This window comes from Drosophila rhopaloa, unplaced genomic scaffold (assembly GCF_018152115.1).
Source record: "Drosophila rhopaloa isolate 14029-0021.01 unplaced genomic scaffold, ASM1815211v1 contig_2, whole genome shotgun sequence".
Lineage (NCBI taxonomy): Eukaryota > Metazoa > Arthropoda > Insecta > Diptera > Drosophilidae > Drosophila > Drosophila rhopaloa.
In genome coordinates this window covers 12279442-12297853 of record NW_025335083.1, presented here as the reverse complement: position 1 = coordinate 12297853, position 18412 = coordinate 12279442, and the positions used below count along the sequence as shown (strand labels likewise).

General features: G+C 37.4%; 1 protein-coding gene across 1 annotated transcript in view; it reads right to left on the bottom strand.

The window, feature by feature from the left end:
* The window catches only part of LOC108037952 (putative neural-cadherin 2), a 93675-nt gene extending 77297 nt beyond the window's left edge, over nucleotides 1–16378 (bottom strand). The window contains exons 1-2 of the mRNA XM_044459594.1: nucleotides 16331–16378; nucleotides 4135–4832 (exon numbers count right to left, since the gene is read on the bottom strand). Coding sequence (XP_044315529.1) covers nucleotides 4135–4189 — 55 coding nt within the window. The 5' untranslated portion in view covers nucleotides 4190–4832; nucleotides 16331–16378. The remainder of the gene's footprint in view (nucleotides 1–4134; nucleotides 4833–16330) is intronic.
* Nucleotides 16379–18412: the final 2034 nt, after the last annotated feature.

The window sequence follows — 18412 nt, the reverse complement described above, 5'->3', positions numbered from 1 at the left end:
TGCCCTGTGTAGTTCTGCAAATGTGTGTGTGTGCTGGAGATTTTTCATTTCAGATGCGGTCGCTAACTTGCCACGCATTTGCCTCGCTCCGTCTCCCTCACTCTAGGTCCTCTTTCCTGCTCTCTTTGTGCATTGCAAATGAAGCCACAATAATAAAAACCCCAGACTCTCATGTAAGTACACTGAGAAAACCAATATTTTTTTATAATTTTTAAGCCCCTACAAATTTCAACGCACTCAAGATCATATCAGTTTAGTTTCCACATCTCACTTTTCTATTTACTGGGAGCCACAATACTTAGTATAGTTGTAGATTATTTTATCTGTATATATTTTTATATGCCTACCCTATTAGGTAAATATATAAAATACTTATAAGAAATAAAATCCATATAGTAATAAAACTTAATCATAGCATAAAAAAACAAAGAACAAAAATGGTATTAGCAGGGTTTTAACATTTTAAAAGCCTCAAATAAGTCAATGTCAGATTTTTTTCAGTTTTATTATAATTTGTTTTTGAATAAAGCATTGTTAAAATGAGGCTGCAGAATTTTCAAAAGTTGGACAATAATTCTTCACTGTGCATCATGCACACAAGAGTTTGCTTGTGGCTTTGCCAGACTGCAACAACCTACAAATTATAGTTTTAAGCTGGCTTTCCCCTCCGGTTTGTAGTTGGCTCCTCCAGTAAGAGCCACACTTGTACTCGTAGTAGCTGCTCTTATCTTCGGTGCTAACATTGTGAATGGTTTGCGGGTTAGTTGGCCCGGCTTACTCCTCTGTCTGCCCTTACTCTGTCATCTCTGTCGCATCGTAATTTCTAATTTGTTTGTATTATTGCCGCAGCTCTCGGCGAATTTCTTGCCATTTCAGTTTGTCTTTATTACGTATGACATTTGTGACATCTAAATTGAATAATGCTGTTAAAGTGTGATGTGTGAAGTTGGGATCCACTTGTGATTGATTTAACTTGACGTTTTGCTAGAGCTATATGAATTTTAAGATGTGCATTTTGCTTAGTTTAATTGATTTATTATTTTTTCTTCACAAGTCTTTAGAAAGTTCTCTTTGATTTGTATGTTCTCTTTTAAAAGTGTGGTATAACACTTTTTTTCTATAAATGTGAGATTGTTTATTATATTTAAAAATAGGGAATTCGGAATACATGAAATAATTTGCTTAACATATATTACCAGTAAATGGTTTCGAAAAGCTCTTATATGTCAAAAAGTTATTCATCTAGACGCAGTAGAAAATATCCCTAATAAAGCTATTTGTCGTGTGGAAGTTCGAAAGCCTTATATGCCTCTTATATGCTGTCTATAAAAAATATATAAACTTCACTTTCTGTTTTCCGAAAAATTCTTATAAGGATTTATCCTTTATGACTGAATGGTAAGTGTAGATTTTTTGGCTTTCGTATAAGTCTATTTTAGGTTTTATATCAGGAAAAACTGCTATACATTTAAATATAGTTATAGCAATCTTGCCAATCTTGTATTGGTATAAGAATGAGAATAAACTTGAATTATACATTCGGTTGGTAGTATACTGAAAAGCTCTACGAAACATTCTCATACGTTCTGTTCAAACAAATAAAATTATAGAAAACAACTTTTATGGTACAGAGCCATTCGTTGAGTCCAGCCATAAAGCTTTTCTGTAGAGTTGTTTTCCACAGGATTTTATAGTTAACTTACGTCTCCGCATTTAACTGTATACTGTTCTCAATCGCGGAAAAACGGAAAATTGTCAGTGTCACGGTCTTGTGTCTCCTTTCCCAGTATCAATAGCTGGTCGGAAAATTTGTTCTTCACTCAAAAAAACGTAAAGCGAAGAACTTGGTGAAAACGTAATATTGGTTACGTGTAAAGTCATGACTCCTTCAAGTTCACATTTTTCAAACTACAAACTAAACTTAATTTCGTAACTCAAAGTTTTTTTGAAATATTATTATCCAAGTAAGCCACACGTCTGGACCACAAAGACTCTCACTCAGTTTTTGTCAGCCAGATCTTGGCCAGATGTCCACATGAATAACTCTGCTGGCCGAGTTGTTGGTGCTTTTCGCAGTGATTTTGTTTTGGCAATTGCCGGAAAACCTTTATACATTATAAAACAGTTTGGTCTGCCAGTTTGTAGGACTCAGTCAAAGTTTAATTGTTGAGGTTTCGGTTTGCATCTGACATTTGTGTTTTTGGCCTTCGCCCGTCCACAAACTTCACTTGCATTTATATGAGAATTTTTATGAGCCACTCATTAAGTATTTGGCGCAAAAGTTTTAGCAGTTTTATTTCTATATTACCCAGTTTTTCACTACGAACTTTTTTTTTTTGCAGGCGGTGTGTGGTCAGCTCGTTGGAAGCCAAAGTAAGTCTCAAGTGCAGTTGACTTTTAATTGGGGTGGAAATCAGTGGCAATGGTGTAATTATGCAATGGAATGCGCGGCAGAAAGATTAACCTCTTTTTTCCCGCCAGTTCATGCAGATTTTTAGTATGCGCAATTTAGAGTAACTGCAGAGATGTCAAAGCTTAAGGTCGGCTTATCTGCCTGTTATATAAGAAGAGTCTCGAGAGTCCGCCGCCAGCGGTTGCAATTTATAAAAACTTATCGATGTCATCAATCACCTCAACGCACATGCTCTTTACCTCGAGCTAAACTGCAGACTCTGGTCTAGATAAATAACTTTATTAAGTGCTGCAAGACTCCATGTCAAAGTTCCGAACTGGAAAAGTGCCCCAGAGAAAGGAAAAAAATGCAATTGCTTTGGCAGGAGGATATGGCAAACCACAAATTGAAATTGAACTTGAAGCAAGCGGGAAGCTTTGTGCTCGATATTAATCAAAGTTGATTGCCTGTTAATATGGCGAAGCAATTGGATGGCAATCGCAACTAAAAGTTTTGGCCAAGTGCATCAAATTTATTTCCGAATTGAGTTGCGGATGCATTATTCGAATTGAGAGATTCCTTTTTCCACAAGATAAAGCATTAAAAATCAGCTAGTTTAAAATCATTCCAAGATCTTAAAAATATATTATTTTAAACAAATAGCCAATCAAGACATTATATACGTATTAAAATTATTACACGCTACAAACGTCGATGGATCATCATAAATTATTACCTACTAACTGTAATATTTTGATTTACAACTAAAAAAATATTTAAACAGCTAGAAGGCAATCGCAAACTAAAATATTTCGCAGTGTACCTAATTAATTTTGAACCCGTGAAGCATATGGTTCATATTAGATAGTTCCGTAATGCAAACTTCTGTTTTTCAACAAACTTGAAAAATACAAATTAACTAAACGCCTGGAGATTTACTCCAGAGATGTTGCTTCATAATTAAAAAGCTCTATGGCTGCCATGAACGAGAGTCCATTCCCGCGGGCTTACCCTCAACAACTTTATCTCGGAAGAAAGTAGGTGAAAGTACTATTTAAACCAGCCTTGCTGAAATGCTCAAGAAGAGAAGGAGTAGAAAAAAAAAGTTCCACTCGGCGGGAAAGAACTCTTTGGCCAAGTTAAATACGAACAGAAAAAAGAGGAAAAGGCGAGGAAAAAAATAAAAAACATAAATACGAGAGCGGCAACTTTTAACCCTTTATTCAAAGAGTTGGCTATCTCTTAGTATTTTTTTATGCTCTTCACCCTCACTGAAGGCAGTTGTAAATTTGGAAATCATGTCTAAAGGGTGATATATTAAAGGTTTTTTTATTTATATATAGAAAACTGTAAAGTTGATTTTTATTTTCTTAGAGTATTTTTTTATATATTTTATCTTTTGCTTTTAAGTTTTTGTTCAAGAATCGCAAGGCGCTGAAAGTTTGAAATTAACATTCCGATTTCCTCATTTTTCATTCTCTATCTACACTTGCTGAATTTTAAATTTGTTAAGATATGAGTCGAATAAAATTAAAATGTTTGTTCATGGATTTCTTAGTGAAATATAGTATTAATTTATTAAGTTATTAAATTATTAACTAGCTTGAAAGTTGCTGAGAAAATTAGATGACATTTGTAAGTGCATTTTTCAAGCGTATTTCTCTTTAAGCCTGCCAAAGTTATCTACGACTGGTCAAGTTTTCGTTTTCATCAAGCATAAAATAACACGGACTGGCACTTACCAATTAACAAAAGTTTCCAAATATGCATTTGAATGTCGAATGCGGCTGAGTCCATTCAAATTAGAAGCAGACGATTTAAAAGCCCCGCCACTCGCCAGCGTGCTTTCTCCCCCTCTCTATCGCACAGTCTCAGTCTGTTTCTTTCGCTCGAAGGACTCTGCTGGCCGTTTCCTTGATTTTCCACAGGCTCTTAGGCTCGGAAAAGCTGTCGATGGATGCGCTCAGCAGTTGGGATTTGTTGTCGCCACGGCGTAGGCAGCAGCATCTTGTCCAAAACTTTTTGATTTTAATTGTTGCATTCGCCTGGACTGCTTTTCTATCTCACTTTCTTCTTTTTCGAATAACTCGAATAACAGAGGCAATTAAACTTTCAGTTCGTTGGTCGGGGTCGGCAATCGTGCAGCAAATGACTGACCCCGATCCGATTTATCCCGTCTGTGTCCTTAGTTATCGCTGTCGTATCTCCTCCTGTCACTTCTCCACTTCCTGTTGGCTAGTTGCAATTTTATGCAATTTTCTGGGGCAATTTCGGGACTCAGTCTCCGTTGTTTTTTGCCCTGCTTTTTGGCATCGACTTTAAGTTATTTTTACTGCCGGTTTTGTGTTCGCTTTTGGGGAATTGGACAGTTTTTAACTGGATTTGTCAATTATTGCGATTTTCTGCTTCCCATTGAATCCAGCTTAAGTTGTTTCCAGCTCTGCAAAAGAGTACAAGAAAAAAGCGAGAAGATTAGATTTGCTAACTCGGGTTCACAAAAGCAAAACAAAAAAATTCAAGAGATTCAAGAGTAGAAAGAGAAGTTTAAAAAGTAGACATTGTTTCTTCTTTTAAATGGTCTTGGTTTGAAATTATATTTATTGTACTGTTTTTGTATTGGACTGACACAATTTATTGTAAATATTTTAATATTATGCCCTTATATAGTTTACCAATTTGTGGTTATTATTTCTGTCACGTGGCCACAATAAAATCCAGTTAAATTTAATATAAAAATTGGATGCCTTTTGCACTTATTTCATTAAAAGTTCGCGGCTTAATAAGATCACAAAAAAATATTATGGAATGCTACATTAACTTGTTGGTATTTACATTCCCCAACAGTGTAAATGATTAATTATAAGCCCAGTCAAAGGCGAACATCGCACAAATTATTGGCATAATAAATATTGAACAGAAGAAAATAATAACATTGCAGCACAGACACGAGGCGCGACAAACTGAAATATTAAGTGCGATTAAAAATGCAATAAATGCAAGCACACAAAAAGCGAAATTGAATAATTGTGTGACACATTTTTTTTCTTTCCATATTTAAAACGTAGTATGCATATTTGCGAAGCAAACAGGCAAAAGAGCAAATGAGTTAAACAGTAGCCGTGCCATAATTAATATATTAAATAAAGCGGGCAAATTTGCTCCCAGCTCAGCGAAGTCAGACCAATAAAAAAGGAGAGCTTAATTTGCATTTGTTGTTGTCATTTTGGTTTCGTTTAAACGCCATAAAATACTTTTACTGACCCGAAAATGTTGGCCTTAAACTTGACGGCCAGATTAACTGTTATTATCGTCCTCACACTAACATTTATTATTATTAATTTAATAAAATGTTAAACTTTCACAACAGCTGTTACTTGTAAATAAGTCTTGAAAATGCGAACACCATTTCATATCAAAAGCACTATTATCTGTTAAGATAGGCATCAAAAAAATATGTTCTAGTCATTTTTAAAAACCTATAAATAATCTTTTGAATAATTTTATCTTGATATTGTGCTTAGATTGTAACAACTCTTGAATATTTATAAACGTGATAATGATTAGGGGGCTTTAACACAAGGGAGGTTTTCCAGACTTTCTAAGAAACTTTGTCACATTGCATTTGAGCTCTAGTCTAGTCTCGTCTCGTTTTTTCGCGGGCTGTCTCTTTTGTGCCATGAATTACTTTTCTTGACGTTTTGTTTTCTAACAACCGCAAAAGACAATAAGGATGCCTGTGTGTTCCTCCCCGTTTGCATGTGTGGAAACGCTCGCACACACTCAAACGACTGCTATTTAATTTATGAAGTAGAGCGCGTAGAAATTGTGCATTGTGGCGTTTTCACAATGAGCAGAGTGCGAAGGGGAATGGATAAAACAGGGACTTATCTTGCACTCCATGCACGCTTCTCTATTTTTCCTCTTTTTTCAGCTTTTTTTTTTTTGATTTGTGCTTGGCACAACAAAAGACAGTTTAGAAATCAGTGAAGGGTCGGGGACCGACATTGTCATTATGTTTTGGAATAGATGCAAATGCTGCCAGTTATTATGCCAAGTGTTTGTCGCTTTAAGAGGGTTGCTTTTCTTTCTATGCTACACGGAAGAGAAAGATTATCCTAAGATGTGATCGATAAAATCATCAGTATACATAAAAAGGCTTTATGTTAGGCTGTTTTATGTCAAACATTTTATTACAGGTGCAGAATAATTAAATTAAACATGAAAAAGCTTTATGATATGTCTGATGTCAAACATTTTATTATATCATCTTATTATATGCACCTGCACATTATATTTAAATTTTTTAAATATAAAACTATATTAGTAATAATCCATTTTACTCAAGATCTGTTTCTTTTGGTTATTAATCCATACGACAAGCTAAACTCTTAAGGCAAATTTATCCGCCAATCATGTAGACCATTTATCAAACACTTTTCCCATCCTTTCGAATTAGACACGGAAACTTTTCCTCCAACTTACTCACACTTTCGTGGAAAACTTTCATCGAACGGGTAGCAATTTAACACCATTTTATGCAGGCGAGCGATGGGTGAAAGTTAATTCCCCGCTATAAATCACATGTTATTAATGCTCGACGTGTTCGCTGTAGTGCTCAATTTCCCAGCGGAAGCTGCTGCATCATCGTGATTATCATCATCTGTGACCTCATTGGCGTCTCATCATCACAGGACCTATTAAGTCACCTAATTATCGGCAAGCTCTATTTAACCAAAATTTCAGCAACTACTAACGTTGATGAAACTTTGCTTGCGGCAATATATATCCACAACTTGTTGATTAATACACAGAGATTATTAATATTAGATGTTAACCAAAACTAATTTGATGGTTTTAATATTGATTAAAACAAATCTAAGATATGTATGACCAATATATACCAATAAAATGTTTCTGTTTAAAGCTTAATAAAAATATTGAATAAAGTAAGTGAAAGTGTTAATCTGAGTTCTTATAATTTATTAGCTATCGTTATTTCATTTTCCACACTGCATGACTGCCAAATAAAGCCATCAGCAATCAGCTTATCCAAAGCTTTTCCATTGAGCTCATCAACAGTTGGAAATCAATGCCAGGAGTCAGCAATTCACTCTCCGGATGGCGAGTGTCTCAAATTTTCACATGGGACGAAACTTGCACTTCATTCGGACAATTGACATGACCACTGACACGTGTAAGCCATGGCACGCGCTTTTAGCATTCCACGTTTCATCTCCATACAGTGCGGTTCATCTATATGTATTTGTATGTATATATATGGATCGACAGGAGCTAAGAAAAAAGAAAGCAGACTAGACGGATGAGGAGCAGCATCTCATGTTACTGCGAAGGACATGACGATGTCATTGTCATTGGCCAACCGGGCAAAACTCCAGCATCACGTCACGTCAACCAAAGCAGTGCCAAACCCAAACCAAAAAACCCAAATGCGACTACAGATTAAGGAGGTGGAGGGGGGCGTGGCAGCAGATAAGTGGGCGTGGCAGGGGCTCTAGACAGAGTCGAGAAACAAGAGTACAAAGCATGAGTTATGGCTAGATATGACGACTATGTTCAACAATTTCTCTCCATGATTCTTTATGATTGTGGTGCCGGGTGGATTGGGTGGTTCGTTTTCAAGTGGGTGGTGCTGTGGTGCGGTGGTGCCTGCAGAGCGATGCAATAGTCACTGTCTGTTCAGCACATGGAAAACATTTTTTACGAGCGACATATGCGAGTTCAAGGCATAGGCAACTATCTTGAACGCTATTCATAGGGCTAGTTATTAAAAATTATAAATTTTTCTTTTCAATTTTCTTGTACAATCTCAAAGTGTACTTCAAGTAGTTCAACTGATATTGTACTGGCCAAATTTAATTTAAAACTGCACAGATCTTAACTACAGAGTGATTTTTTATAAACTTAACATGTTTCTTAAGTCAAAATTTTTTTATAAAAATATTTCTGTTATTATTGTATTTTCTTAAATAACTGGTAGCGTTATAGTTGATTTTAGGATAAAAATAATATATAAGATTCACTTTTTATAAAATAATTGGCTTGGATCTTATACAATTTTTTTCTTTTCTGCGGTTTTTATTTTCCATTGACAACCTAAAATGTGAGTCGGCAAAGCCGAACCCAGTTTTTAGCTACAGTTTCGCCGACAGCTGCTGTTGATTTCTTTGTGGCATGTGCTTAATCCAATTTCCAATGCAATTGTCGCAACGGAGATATGCCAGAATTGAGGAGGCGATGCAACTCATGCAAACCCCCCTGATACTTCCCAAAAATTCCATCTAACCCACACCCATGCGTGGGGGAGGGACTCCATTGTGGTTTGACAGTGTCAGGGCGAAGTTTTTATGTTCTCGCCATTTTCCCCGGACAACGCCCCAACTATTTTGGAAGCAGAGAATCGGGAGGAATTACAACTAGATGATGGACAACCCTGCGATGCTGCTCACTGCGGTTGTCCCCGTAATTGTCGAAAAATTTCCAACCAATGTCCCGACATCGCACATGGATGAGCACAAGTCAGAAGGATAATTATGACCATGGAGGGAAACGACCGGAAAACAAATGAAAGGTGGGGCTCTGATTGCGAAGAGGGGTAAACACAGTGAGTGGGAGCAATGGAGAACTTGATGAGTTTCGCGGTGAAATACACATCGAATTAAACAAATCTTCAAAGCACTTATCATGAAATTTTGGGTGCCATTGATGTTAATAGAAAATTGTGTAGAATAGTTCTCATTTTATTTTATAAATATTTTTTAGTCCATAGCAATAAATTGTATACATTATTTTATAACTTTAATTTTAATTGTGAAAAAAGTGCAACGACTTAAAAAGCTCATGCTTTTATTAATGAAAAATGTCATAAAATACTGTATTTTTAAAATACAAGTACATGTAAGCCTTGTAAAAATTCGTCTTTTAAGAATATAGCCTTAAATATGTAATACTATATATTCCTTAAAACACGTATAAAATAGATTTTAAGATCTGATTTAGGTTTCTCCAAGTGTAGAAGCATGAGGATCTAACTGTTGAGAGCGGTCTAGCAATTTGAAAGCTCAATCATGTTGCAGCAGCTGTTCGTGCGAGTGGCCAAAATGCTGAAATGCCTAAACGCGTGCTCTCCTGTTTTTGGGGTTTTCGGCCCCATCTACTACTACTTCCACCACCCACTCACACATGGGCAAATTATGTAAATGACATTAATCCTTATGGCACACAATAGTTTAACGGTTCGGCGCTTTATTGTCACGTCCCAGAAGAGAGGCAGCATCAACAATGGCAAACTCCGGCAGTCCAAATGGCATCCGACCGGACTGGACTTGTAGTCCCTAGTTGGGAGTCCGGAGTCCAGAGTCCGGACTTTCAATGCCCACGTGCTGGGGGATTGCGTGTTCCTCTTTTCCGACTTCCCCTTGTTTTCCCCCTCGAATGACAGCCAACTTTTTCCTTGTTAATTGCGAAATCACTTGGTGGAACGAAAACGAGCATTTCCCCAATATATATATGTATGTGGGGCAGCCAAACACACACCCACAGCTTACATAATCAATTACGTGATCAACGTGATAACCTTCCTTTTGATTTGATTTATGCCCTGGTACTTGTATCTTGCGATACACACGAGCCAGTCTGTGATAAGGACTAAGTTAAGAGAGGGCTCTTGGCATTGACTTTAATTAATTATGGATTTTTTATGAACGAGAGGGTGTTTTATCTTTTCTAAATCAGACGAGAAAGATTTTATGGCAATATATTGTATTTAAAAGGCTTGAAGAGCTGTGAGGCATATAAAAACAATTTTTTTTTAAATTATTTTTCTTGGCATTATAAATGATGTCTTTAAAGTATAAAAGAATTTCACCACGTAATGCGTGTACCATTTGTTTTTAAATTTCTCAACAATTTCATTTGCTTTGCTTCTTTTTTATTTATATTTTTCTACTTCACACTCTGCTTATAATGCATCACATTTATTGCATGTTGACTCAAGTGGTAACGTCCAAATCGAATGGACACGCCATAAGTTTCCAGTCTGACCATTTAAGTGTGGTTATTAAAAATTAAGTGCCTTTAATGGCCAAAAGGAGTGGAGCTAGTTGATTGTTATTGAAACACTGGCAATTCCATTGGCAACGCAACCACTGCGCATTAAGGGTCAAATAAAAACCGCAATAATCGCTTAAGAAACTAAGGGAAAAAATTGCAAGCGATTACCTGAAGGAAAAAAAAAGAAAAATGGTTTCTTTCTGGTGGTGTTTATCGCTGAACATTTACCAAAGTGTTTTTCTCTGCACTCAACCCATTGAATGTTCCCACACTTCATTGGGTTTTTCGCAACACAATTAATTTGTCCGTCGCCTAATTAGAATAATACAACTAATGTGGCCGGATCATGACCTCCCAAATTCCCACCCTCCTCTTTTCACATGCGCATAATTAGCTGAAGCACTTTGAGTTTTCCCCCGCTTTTTCACCCCCACCTCCTTTCCATCCATATCATTAACCTTCGAGCCGCACAAATTCATGATGTATAAAAAAGAAGAGGAAACCTTGGAGGAGAGAAGGAAAATCACAGTTTGGTTTTATGTACACGCATTAATGTGCGTTTTCTGGGTGGGGTTGCCAGTGGGTGCTTGGTTGCCCTTGGGAATCGCCGTGGATGAGTGCTTCTGGATGGCCGTGTACTTCTGGTTTATTAATTCACTGGTAACATGCACTCGCCTTGTTTGCGGAAAGCTCCATGTTGATTTTAGCCACGGGAACAAACCAAAACTGCGAAACGATGTCGAGCTATAAATGGACAAATTGCTAACTGACTGATATTCCTTGAAGACTTTTGATATATTCTGCTTATCGTATATAGGAGATAACTTTAAGGTTCAAGTATCACAAACAACTAATTTGAATGTATTAAACTAAAAATAAATAAAAGCAGGGTAGCAACGGAAAAATTGTTCTGATGTTTCCTATAGCAGCCGAATAGGAATCCCAAAATTTCTCAATTAATTATTTTGAACTGGCAATTGCAAATTATCGCTTAACATGCAATGCTATAATGCAAGAGTCCCATAGCAACATTACAGAATCCTGTCTATTGCCACTTAAGTGCCTTCGGTGACTCCTGGCAGGCACCTCTTATGTCCTTCTCACAGAGGAGTTTCTTTAAATATTTAAAGAGCAATCGACTGGCCTGGGATCTCAATCAGTGCTGGAGAGGCACAAGAGCGAGAAATTAAACATGCTGCTCGTTCATTTTTGGGTCACTCAATTAAATGAGTGCATCTTGAGGAGCACTCGACAAGGTAAATTCTACTGCTCCTACTTTTGCTCCTGCAGGACCCACTTTTCCTCCTGCTTCTCCACCAACTAAATCGATTGCTGTTCAATGCTCGATGCTGAATGCTTCTTCCGAGAGTCGTTGTCGAAGGGATGTCTTTTGTTGTTGGCCCGGTCAAGTTGCCTTTTGATTAAAAGGACATTGGGAAATAAAGTAGTGCAAAGTATGTGCTAAACTTTGTTCAAGAAGGACAGAGCGAGAGAGAGGGGATTGAAAAAAAGAATTCCCATGCCCTGAAAACGTACTCAGGAGGTATGTAATTGTTGAGTGCTCATTAGAAATGTTCCAGACAGAGACGAGGTGGGTGAATGTGAATGTGAATGGGGTTTTTTTTGGGTGGCTCCCAGCCAAGTGCATTTTCAATTAAGGAGAGCAAAATATTTTGGCTGCACTTTGGGCGAAGGAGCCAATAAACTGTTGAATTTACGGCAGGTCCTAATAGCTTTTCCCTCATTTATCCATCCAGCACGTCGGCTTATCCTGAAGCAGCTCAACACTTGCTCTGGAAAATAGGATTTAAAATTCAGTTGAAACACTTTGGCAAACTTGAATGCAATTGCATTTTTTTGATTGTCAGAAATGTCTTCACTTTCATCGCAATGTCTGGTTATGTAAACACACTAGGCTGGGCTAATTAAGTTTAAGTTTCATGATTTCGGGCCACACCTTTTTTAGAAAATCATAATTGTTTTTTTTCCTTAATAAAGGTTAATTTATAGAGGTTTTTTATAACAATCGCAGTCTATTTTATGTGTAAGCTCCACAATATACGGTTTGAACTAGTTCTGTAGTGGGCATTGGTAACATTTTCCTTCATAACTATTTCCATATTCGGCAGCTACAAAGCTCCTTCAAATTTCCTATGCTTTTGGCCTCCGTTAACAACCCTATGACCAATCAGAGTTCAAAAACTAAGTTCAATCCCTTGCAACTTGAAGTCACTTTGGAGCTTACGTTTCGGAACCAATTGAATAGCCATTAGGCACGCTGGGCAACAATTTTCAGCAGGACCAAATACGGCAAGCCGACCAGGGAACAACTGATGTGTGGCAACCGCATTAGGGCATCTTCCAGTCAGCAACGGATTGCCGCCTGATCCTGTGCCCTTTGCCGCTCCCTTTCCAACGGAGGCTGCTCCTCCTCATTGCATTCACAGTCGACTGGCCTTGTTGGGAACTTTTGCCACTCGAGTACATTTTGTTTTTGCAGCCGATTAACAGTCTAAAGAGTGCAGAAGTAGACTACAAAATAAGACGTTGCAGATTGTCGCAGGCGGATTTCTTTCCTCTTTCAGCAAGAAGAACAACTTTTGGTTTACAAAAGAATTCTTAGAATATTCAAAAATAAATATGATTTTATGTTTTTAACGTTTTATTACGACTTTCAAAGAACATTTTGTAAATAGTTATTAAATCTTTGAAGTTTAAAAATTGTTAAAATTGATCAAATGGAAAATTATATTATTAAATTTTTGGACTTGCTTAAAAAAAACGACTTATATTTTTGGAGCTCTATCTTGAATAAAAAAGAAGCTAATATATTTCTTGAGTGCATTTATTTCTGCCCTCGTTGTTCCATATTCTCCCCCATGCAAAGCATGCCACAACATTATCCAACTTGAGAAATGCACCAGCCAGGCGCATATTGACTTTTCTGTTAGCCAGATTGTTTCGTCCACCCTCACTCCACTCCACTCCTCCCCGAACCCTTTCCTTGTGTCTATAACATTTGATTTTTACTATCACTTGGTATTGTTGTGCAAGTTGTGTGGATAGTGGGCTGTGGCCCTTGGAAACGCAAAAGAGATTACAACGAGCATTAGCATAGTGTGTGCTCTGCGAAATTGAATTGATTTTTTCTACAATTTCCCTAGTTATGTGGCATTAAAATTTTCACTAGCCTCCTTTTTTTTTGTTGTTAACCTACTTTACACACAAGTTGTCTGGCAAAACTTAACAACAGGAAGCTGCTGATAGCAGAAAATAACGCACACACGGTATCAAACTGCCAACAAACAGTTTTGAGTTACAGCGGAAGGTGCAGGTTCAAAGCTCTGAGAGTGAGATTACTCGGGTTGGGAAATGGGTGGCGAAAATTGCAGTGGTAAAGGTAAAAAGGATGGTAACTGCTTTGAGAGCCCGCCAAAAACTTTAACTTATGCCTGCACTTTGCACATTTTCATTATGAACATTATGCATGTGTTTGGTTAAAACCAAAATTCTTAGAGACAAACCAGTCACGCCGAAGCTATAAATACGCTCTCCAGGAAAAAATAAATATAAATTGATAAATAACAAAAGTAATTGATACTTTACATACAAGTAGAAGATAGAACTTCTGTTAAATATTTTTATTTTTAAGACTTAATCTACATTGACATTATTTATTTAATATTTTGCCTTATTACAATAAATATTGAGAAAAATCAAAATGAATTAGACCGAAAAAACTATCTCAAAATTATTTATGAATTTTTTAACGCCTTTATGATCGGCAAAAAAAAAGGTAAAAGCGGTAGGAAAGGAAAATTCTTAAGACCCGGAAAAAGTCAAGGATTCTTCCGACGTAGTGAAATGCGTCGGACTGAAAAGCTTAAAGAATTTGCCCTGTGTGTGTCGAACACAAGTTTGGCAAGCAAAAAGAAAGAACTTTTGGTAGCGAAATCCTCTTCTTGTTGACGTGAAAGTAATTTTCTGCAGATGACAAGTTATGCAAAGTACCAGAATAGTTTGGCTTTGAAACAGGATCTGCTTTCTCTTCTGATTCGCAAATATATTTAAAGGTTTTTCACATCAATTTAAGGTAAACTTCAAAAAGAGCATAAATCAGTTAAATTAACTAAATAATTGCCCTGCAAAAGAGACGGACAGCAGACAGAAGAAACTTTTTGCATGTCTAAAAATGGAACATATTCCAGCACACACATACACGGTGAAAAAAAAGAATGTTCAGGCACGAAAAAAAGAATTTGAAAAGTTGCCGACGTGCAATGTTACATAAATTGAAATAGTTGTGTGCAATGCGAAACTTGCCAGAGTTGACAATTTTACCCTCCTTATAGTGTTTTTATTTTTTCTTTAGATTTAATTAAACTAAACTTACATGAGGAAACCTAGTGTGCCATACAAATGTGTGAGTGGTACTTTTCTTTCTGGGCCGAAGAGTAAGCAAAAGTCATTTAAAACTTTTGTATGCTTGGTCAGCCATGACTTAGCATGCATATCTCATAGTCAGGACTTGAAACCCTTTTCCTATACAGAAACTTTTTCGATATTTCAAATGCAGCGAGTGCGAGATGGAAAGAAGGGATAAAGAAAAGGGGCGGTGGCCTGTAGACAATAACTTTCCAAAATCCAATTACGAGAGCTGAATGTGTTTGGGGTGCCTTTATTTTACTTTTCGGTAGGTTTTTCTGCAGCCTGCATATTAAATTAGCCAGCAAATTGAGTAAGCCCTGCAACATCTGACCTTTTTTACCCCCTCAATTCTGAGGTTTGTGCTGCCAATTCGCAATCAAATTTTCTTTATCACCGGTTCGGTTATTCCGAAACAGGTCGAAAGGATGTCCGACTCACTAATAAACAAGTTAACAATGCAGGAAGGCATGTTGGTCGGATCCAGATATTTCGTATACGCAATGTGTTACGTGTGCGTGCTCCGGGGAGAAAGTTGTACTTCTCCTCCGGCCCCCAAGGTTAATTTCATTTGTCAATATGAAAGCGCAAAAGTGATTTACTTAAGTGTAAACTCATTTTCCACTCAACAACAGAACAATAACAGCAAAGGCAGCGCCATTCATTCATTGCACTTTGTTTGTGTGCTGTTGCAAGTGTCGCAATATTCCTGCCACAGCGGCAGGAGCAACAAGGACAACAATGTCCCTGCGCTTTTCACCTTAACAACATAATGGCAATCAACTGATGGAAATGACGCAGCCACAGTTTCCAGGAAGGATTCGAGTGGCTGGCGAAGGGAATTGAAATTGGCCTGGCTGGCGGATTGGCGAAGGATGGCAAGGACTCTCGCATTGCTCCTGCCATTATTCATTTAAACCTGGGGATTGGGCAAAAAGTGTTGCATTGCCGCACAATCGACAAATAAGCCCTAGGCAATGTGTATTCTTTTTCAACCACCTTTTCCTCTTCCTTGGCTTTCCCTCGGCGCCTCCTTTCGCAATTGAGAGATATTCATCCACACCCACACAGAAATCTGCGGCTTTCGATTTGTTTGCGATTTAGATATACAATTCGTGCGCCAGCAAAAGGTTGCCGTTCATGCTTCTGGGAAATTTTTAAGTAAAACAAAATTGCTTTCGTTAGACAAATGCAGCATGTGTGGGCTTCGATTGTGTCTTTATTTTTTATTAAATTGCCCAGATTTGCGCTGAGATAACAATCAACCAATCGCTCGAGGTATTTATGGGTGCTCAATTTGAATTGCTTGGTAGAAACCGATTTGTTGTAACAATGAAAACCGACAACAAGACATTTTCATAAATAAATTAAGAGAAATTGTCTGAATGGGGATTATCAAACGAGCTTACTCTTTTCGTGAAGCAATCTGTGAGTTTTACTTACCGTTCTGTGAGCTCTGATTTGCATTAATTCTGCGATCTGAAAACAAAAAGAAAATGTCGTTTAATAAATCATCTTAAGTTCATCAATAATAATTACAATAATTTTGTTTTTTAAAAGCATTTTGTAATTATTTAACTCATATTTTTTTAATTGAATATTCCGTTTGCCAAGTTGGCTTCCGTTCATTATTGATCAACATCACCGAACGAGTACATCGAAATTAAAGTTTAAATTTATTTCATTTTTGAAACACCTGCAAGTGAATGTAAACTTCACGATTGCTGAAGTTTGCTTAATTTCCTTTTTTTGTTTGCTAACATTTATGCTGTCATTTCCATTTGCATTTGGATTAAGACTTGATGCCGTCTTCTGGTTATTACTAATAGATTCATTTCTTATTTATTTCATTTCGACAGCATCCTTCTTAAAGGCAATTGCCAACATTCATCTAATGAAATTCTGGGCACTGTTTCCTTGAAATCTTAAATTTTAATGTTACAACACATTTTCTCGTTTTGCTCATATTGTTTCTGTTTCTGTTTTTGCTGTTGTTGCTGGCAGTTACACCATGATTGCCAGGCATTGCTGTTGTTGTTGTTTCCTTACCATTTCAGATTACGGCCAGAGTTTAGTTGGCACACTGGGCTTTTTCCCTCCTAGCTGACACATGCCTACAAGCTTATTTATAATAAACAAGAAAGGAAAGCTAACTTCGGGCGGAGCCGAAGTTGAAATACCCTTGCAGAATATTCTGCAAATTATATTCTCCAAAATCATTCATAATGCATTCTTAATACTCATAAAAAATCCCAACTTCCTAACTTTAAAAACACCAAAGTTATGGCATTTCCAATCGTTCACTTATATGGCAGTTATAGAATATAGTCGGCCGATCCTTATGAAATTTGATATGTCGGATTGATTAGGCAAAAATAAAACCCATAGAAAATCCCAACTTCCTAACTTAACAAACACCAAAGTTATGGCATTTCCGATCAATCAGTTATATGGCAGCTATAAGATATAGTCGGCCGATCCTTATGAAATTTGGTACGTCGGATTGATTGGCCAAATATAAAACCCATAGAAAATCCCAACTTCCTAACTTTACAAACACCAAAGTTATGGCATTTCCGATCAATCAGTTATATGGCAGCTATAAGATATAGTCGGCCGATCCTTATGAAATTTGGTACGTCGGATTGATTGGCCAAATATAAAACCCATAGAAAGTCCCAACTTCCTAACCTAACAAACAGCAGAGTTATGGCATTTCCGATCAATCAGTTATATGGCAGCTATAGGATATAGTCGGCCGATCCCGGCCGTTCCGACTTATATACTGCGTGCAAAGGAAAGAAGGGTGTGTGCAAAGTTTCAATTCGATATCTTTAAAACTGAGAGACTAGTTCGCGTAGAAACAGACAGACGGACAGACAGACGGACAGACGGACAGACGGACAGACGGACAGACGGACAGACGGACAGACGGACAGACGGACATGGCTATATCAACTCAGGAGGTGATCCTGATCAAGAATATATATACTTTATAGGGTCGGAGAGGTCTCCTTCACTGCGTTGCACACTTTTGACCAAAATTATAATACCCTCTGCAAGGGTATAAAAATCATACATGAGCGCACAGACAATGAGACAATAGACGAGAATGGTTGGTACAAGCGGAAAAGGGGGCGGCTGGGAGGTGGGTGTGGCTGCTGGAAGGGGGGTGCGGCGGGGGAAACGGAAAAAAGCAAACAACAACGAAAATGGTACGAAAAAATTCTGGCTTGGGTAAAAAGTACGGAAATGAAAGGCGGCTCGACTCTGTCGGGGACTTGGGCTTTTCCTGCCATGGAATTTCCAGAACCGTCATTAACTGTTATGCGTGTGTATGTAGGTCTAGAGTTATATAATACGACGACTCATACAAGCACACCTCATCTAACCATTCATTGACATCATTTGGCATGGTAGATAACATTCAGCCAAGTGCACACATGCACTGACAACAATATCTTGGTCACGTGCAAATGTATATTTTTAAAAAATAAATATATTAAAATTCCATGAAAAAATAAA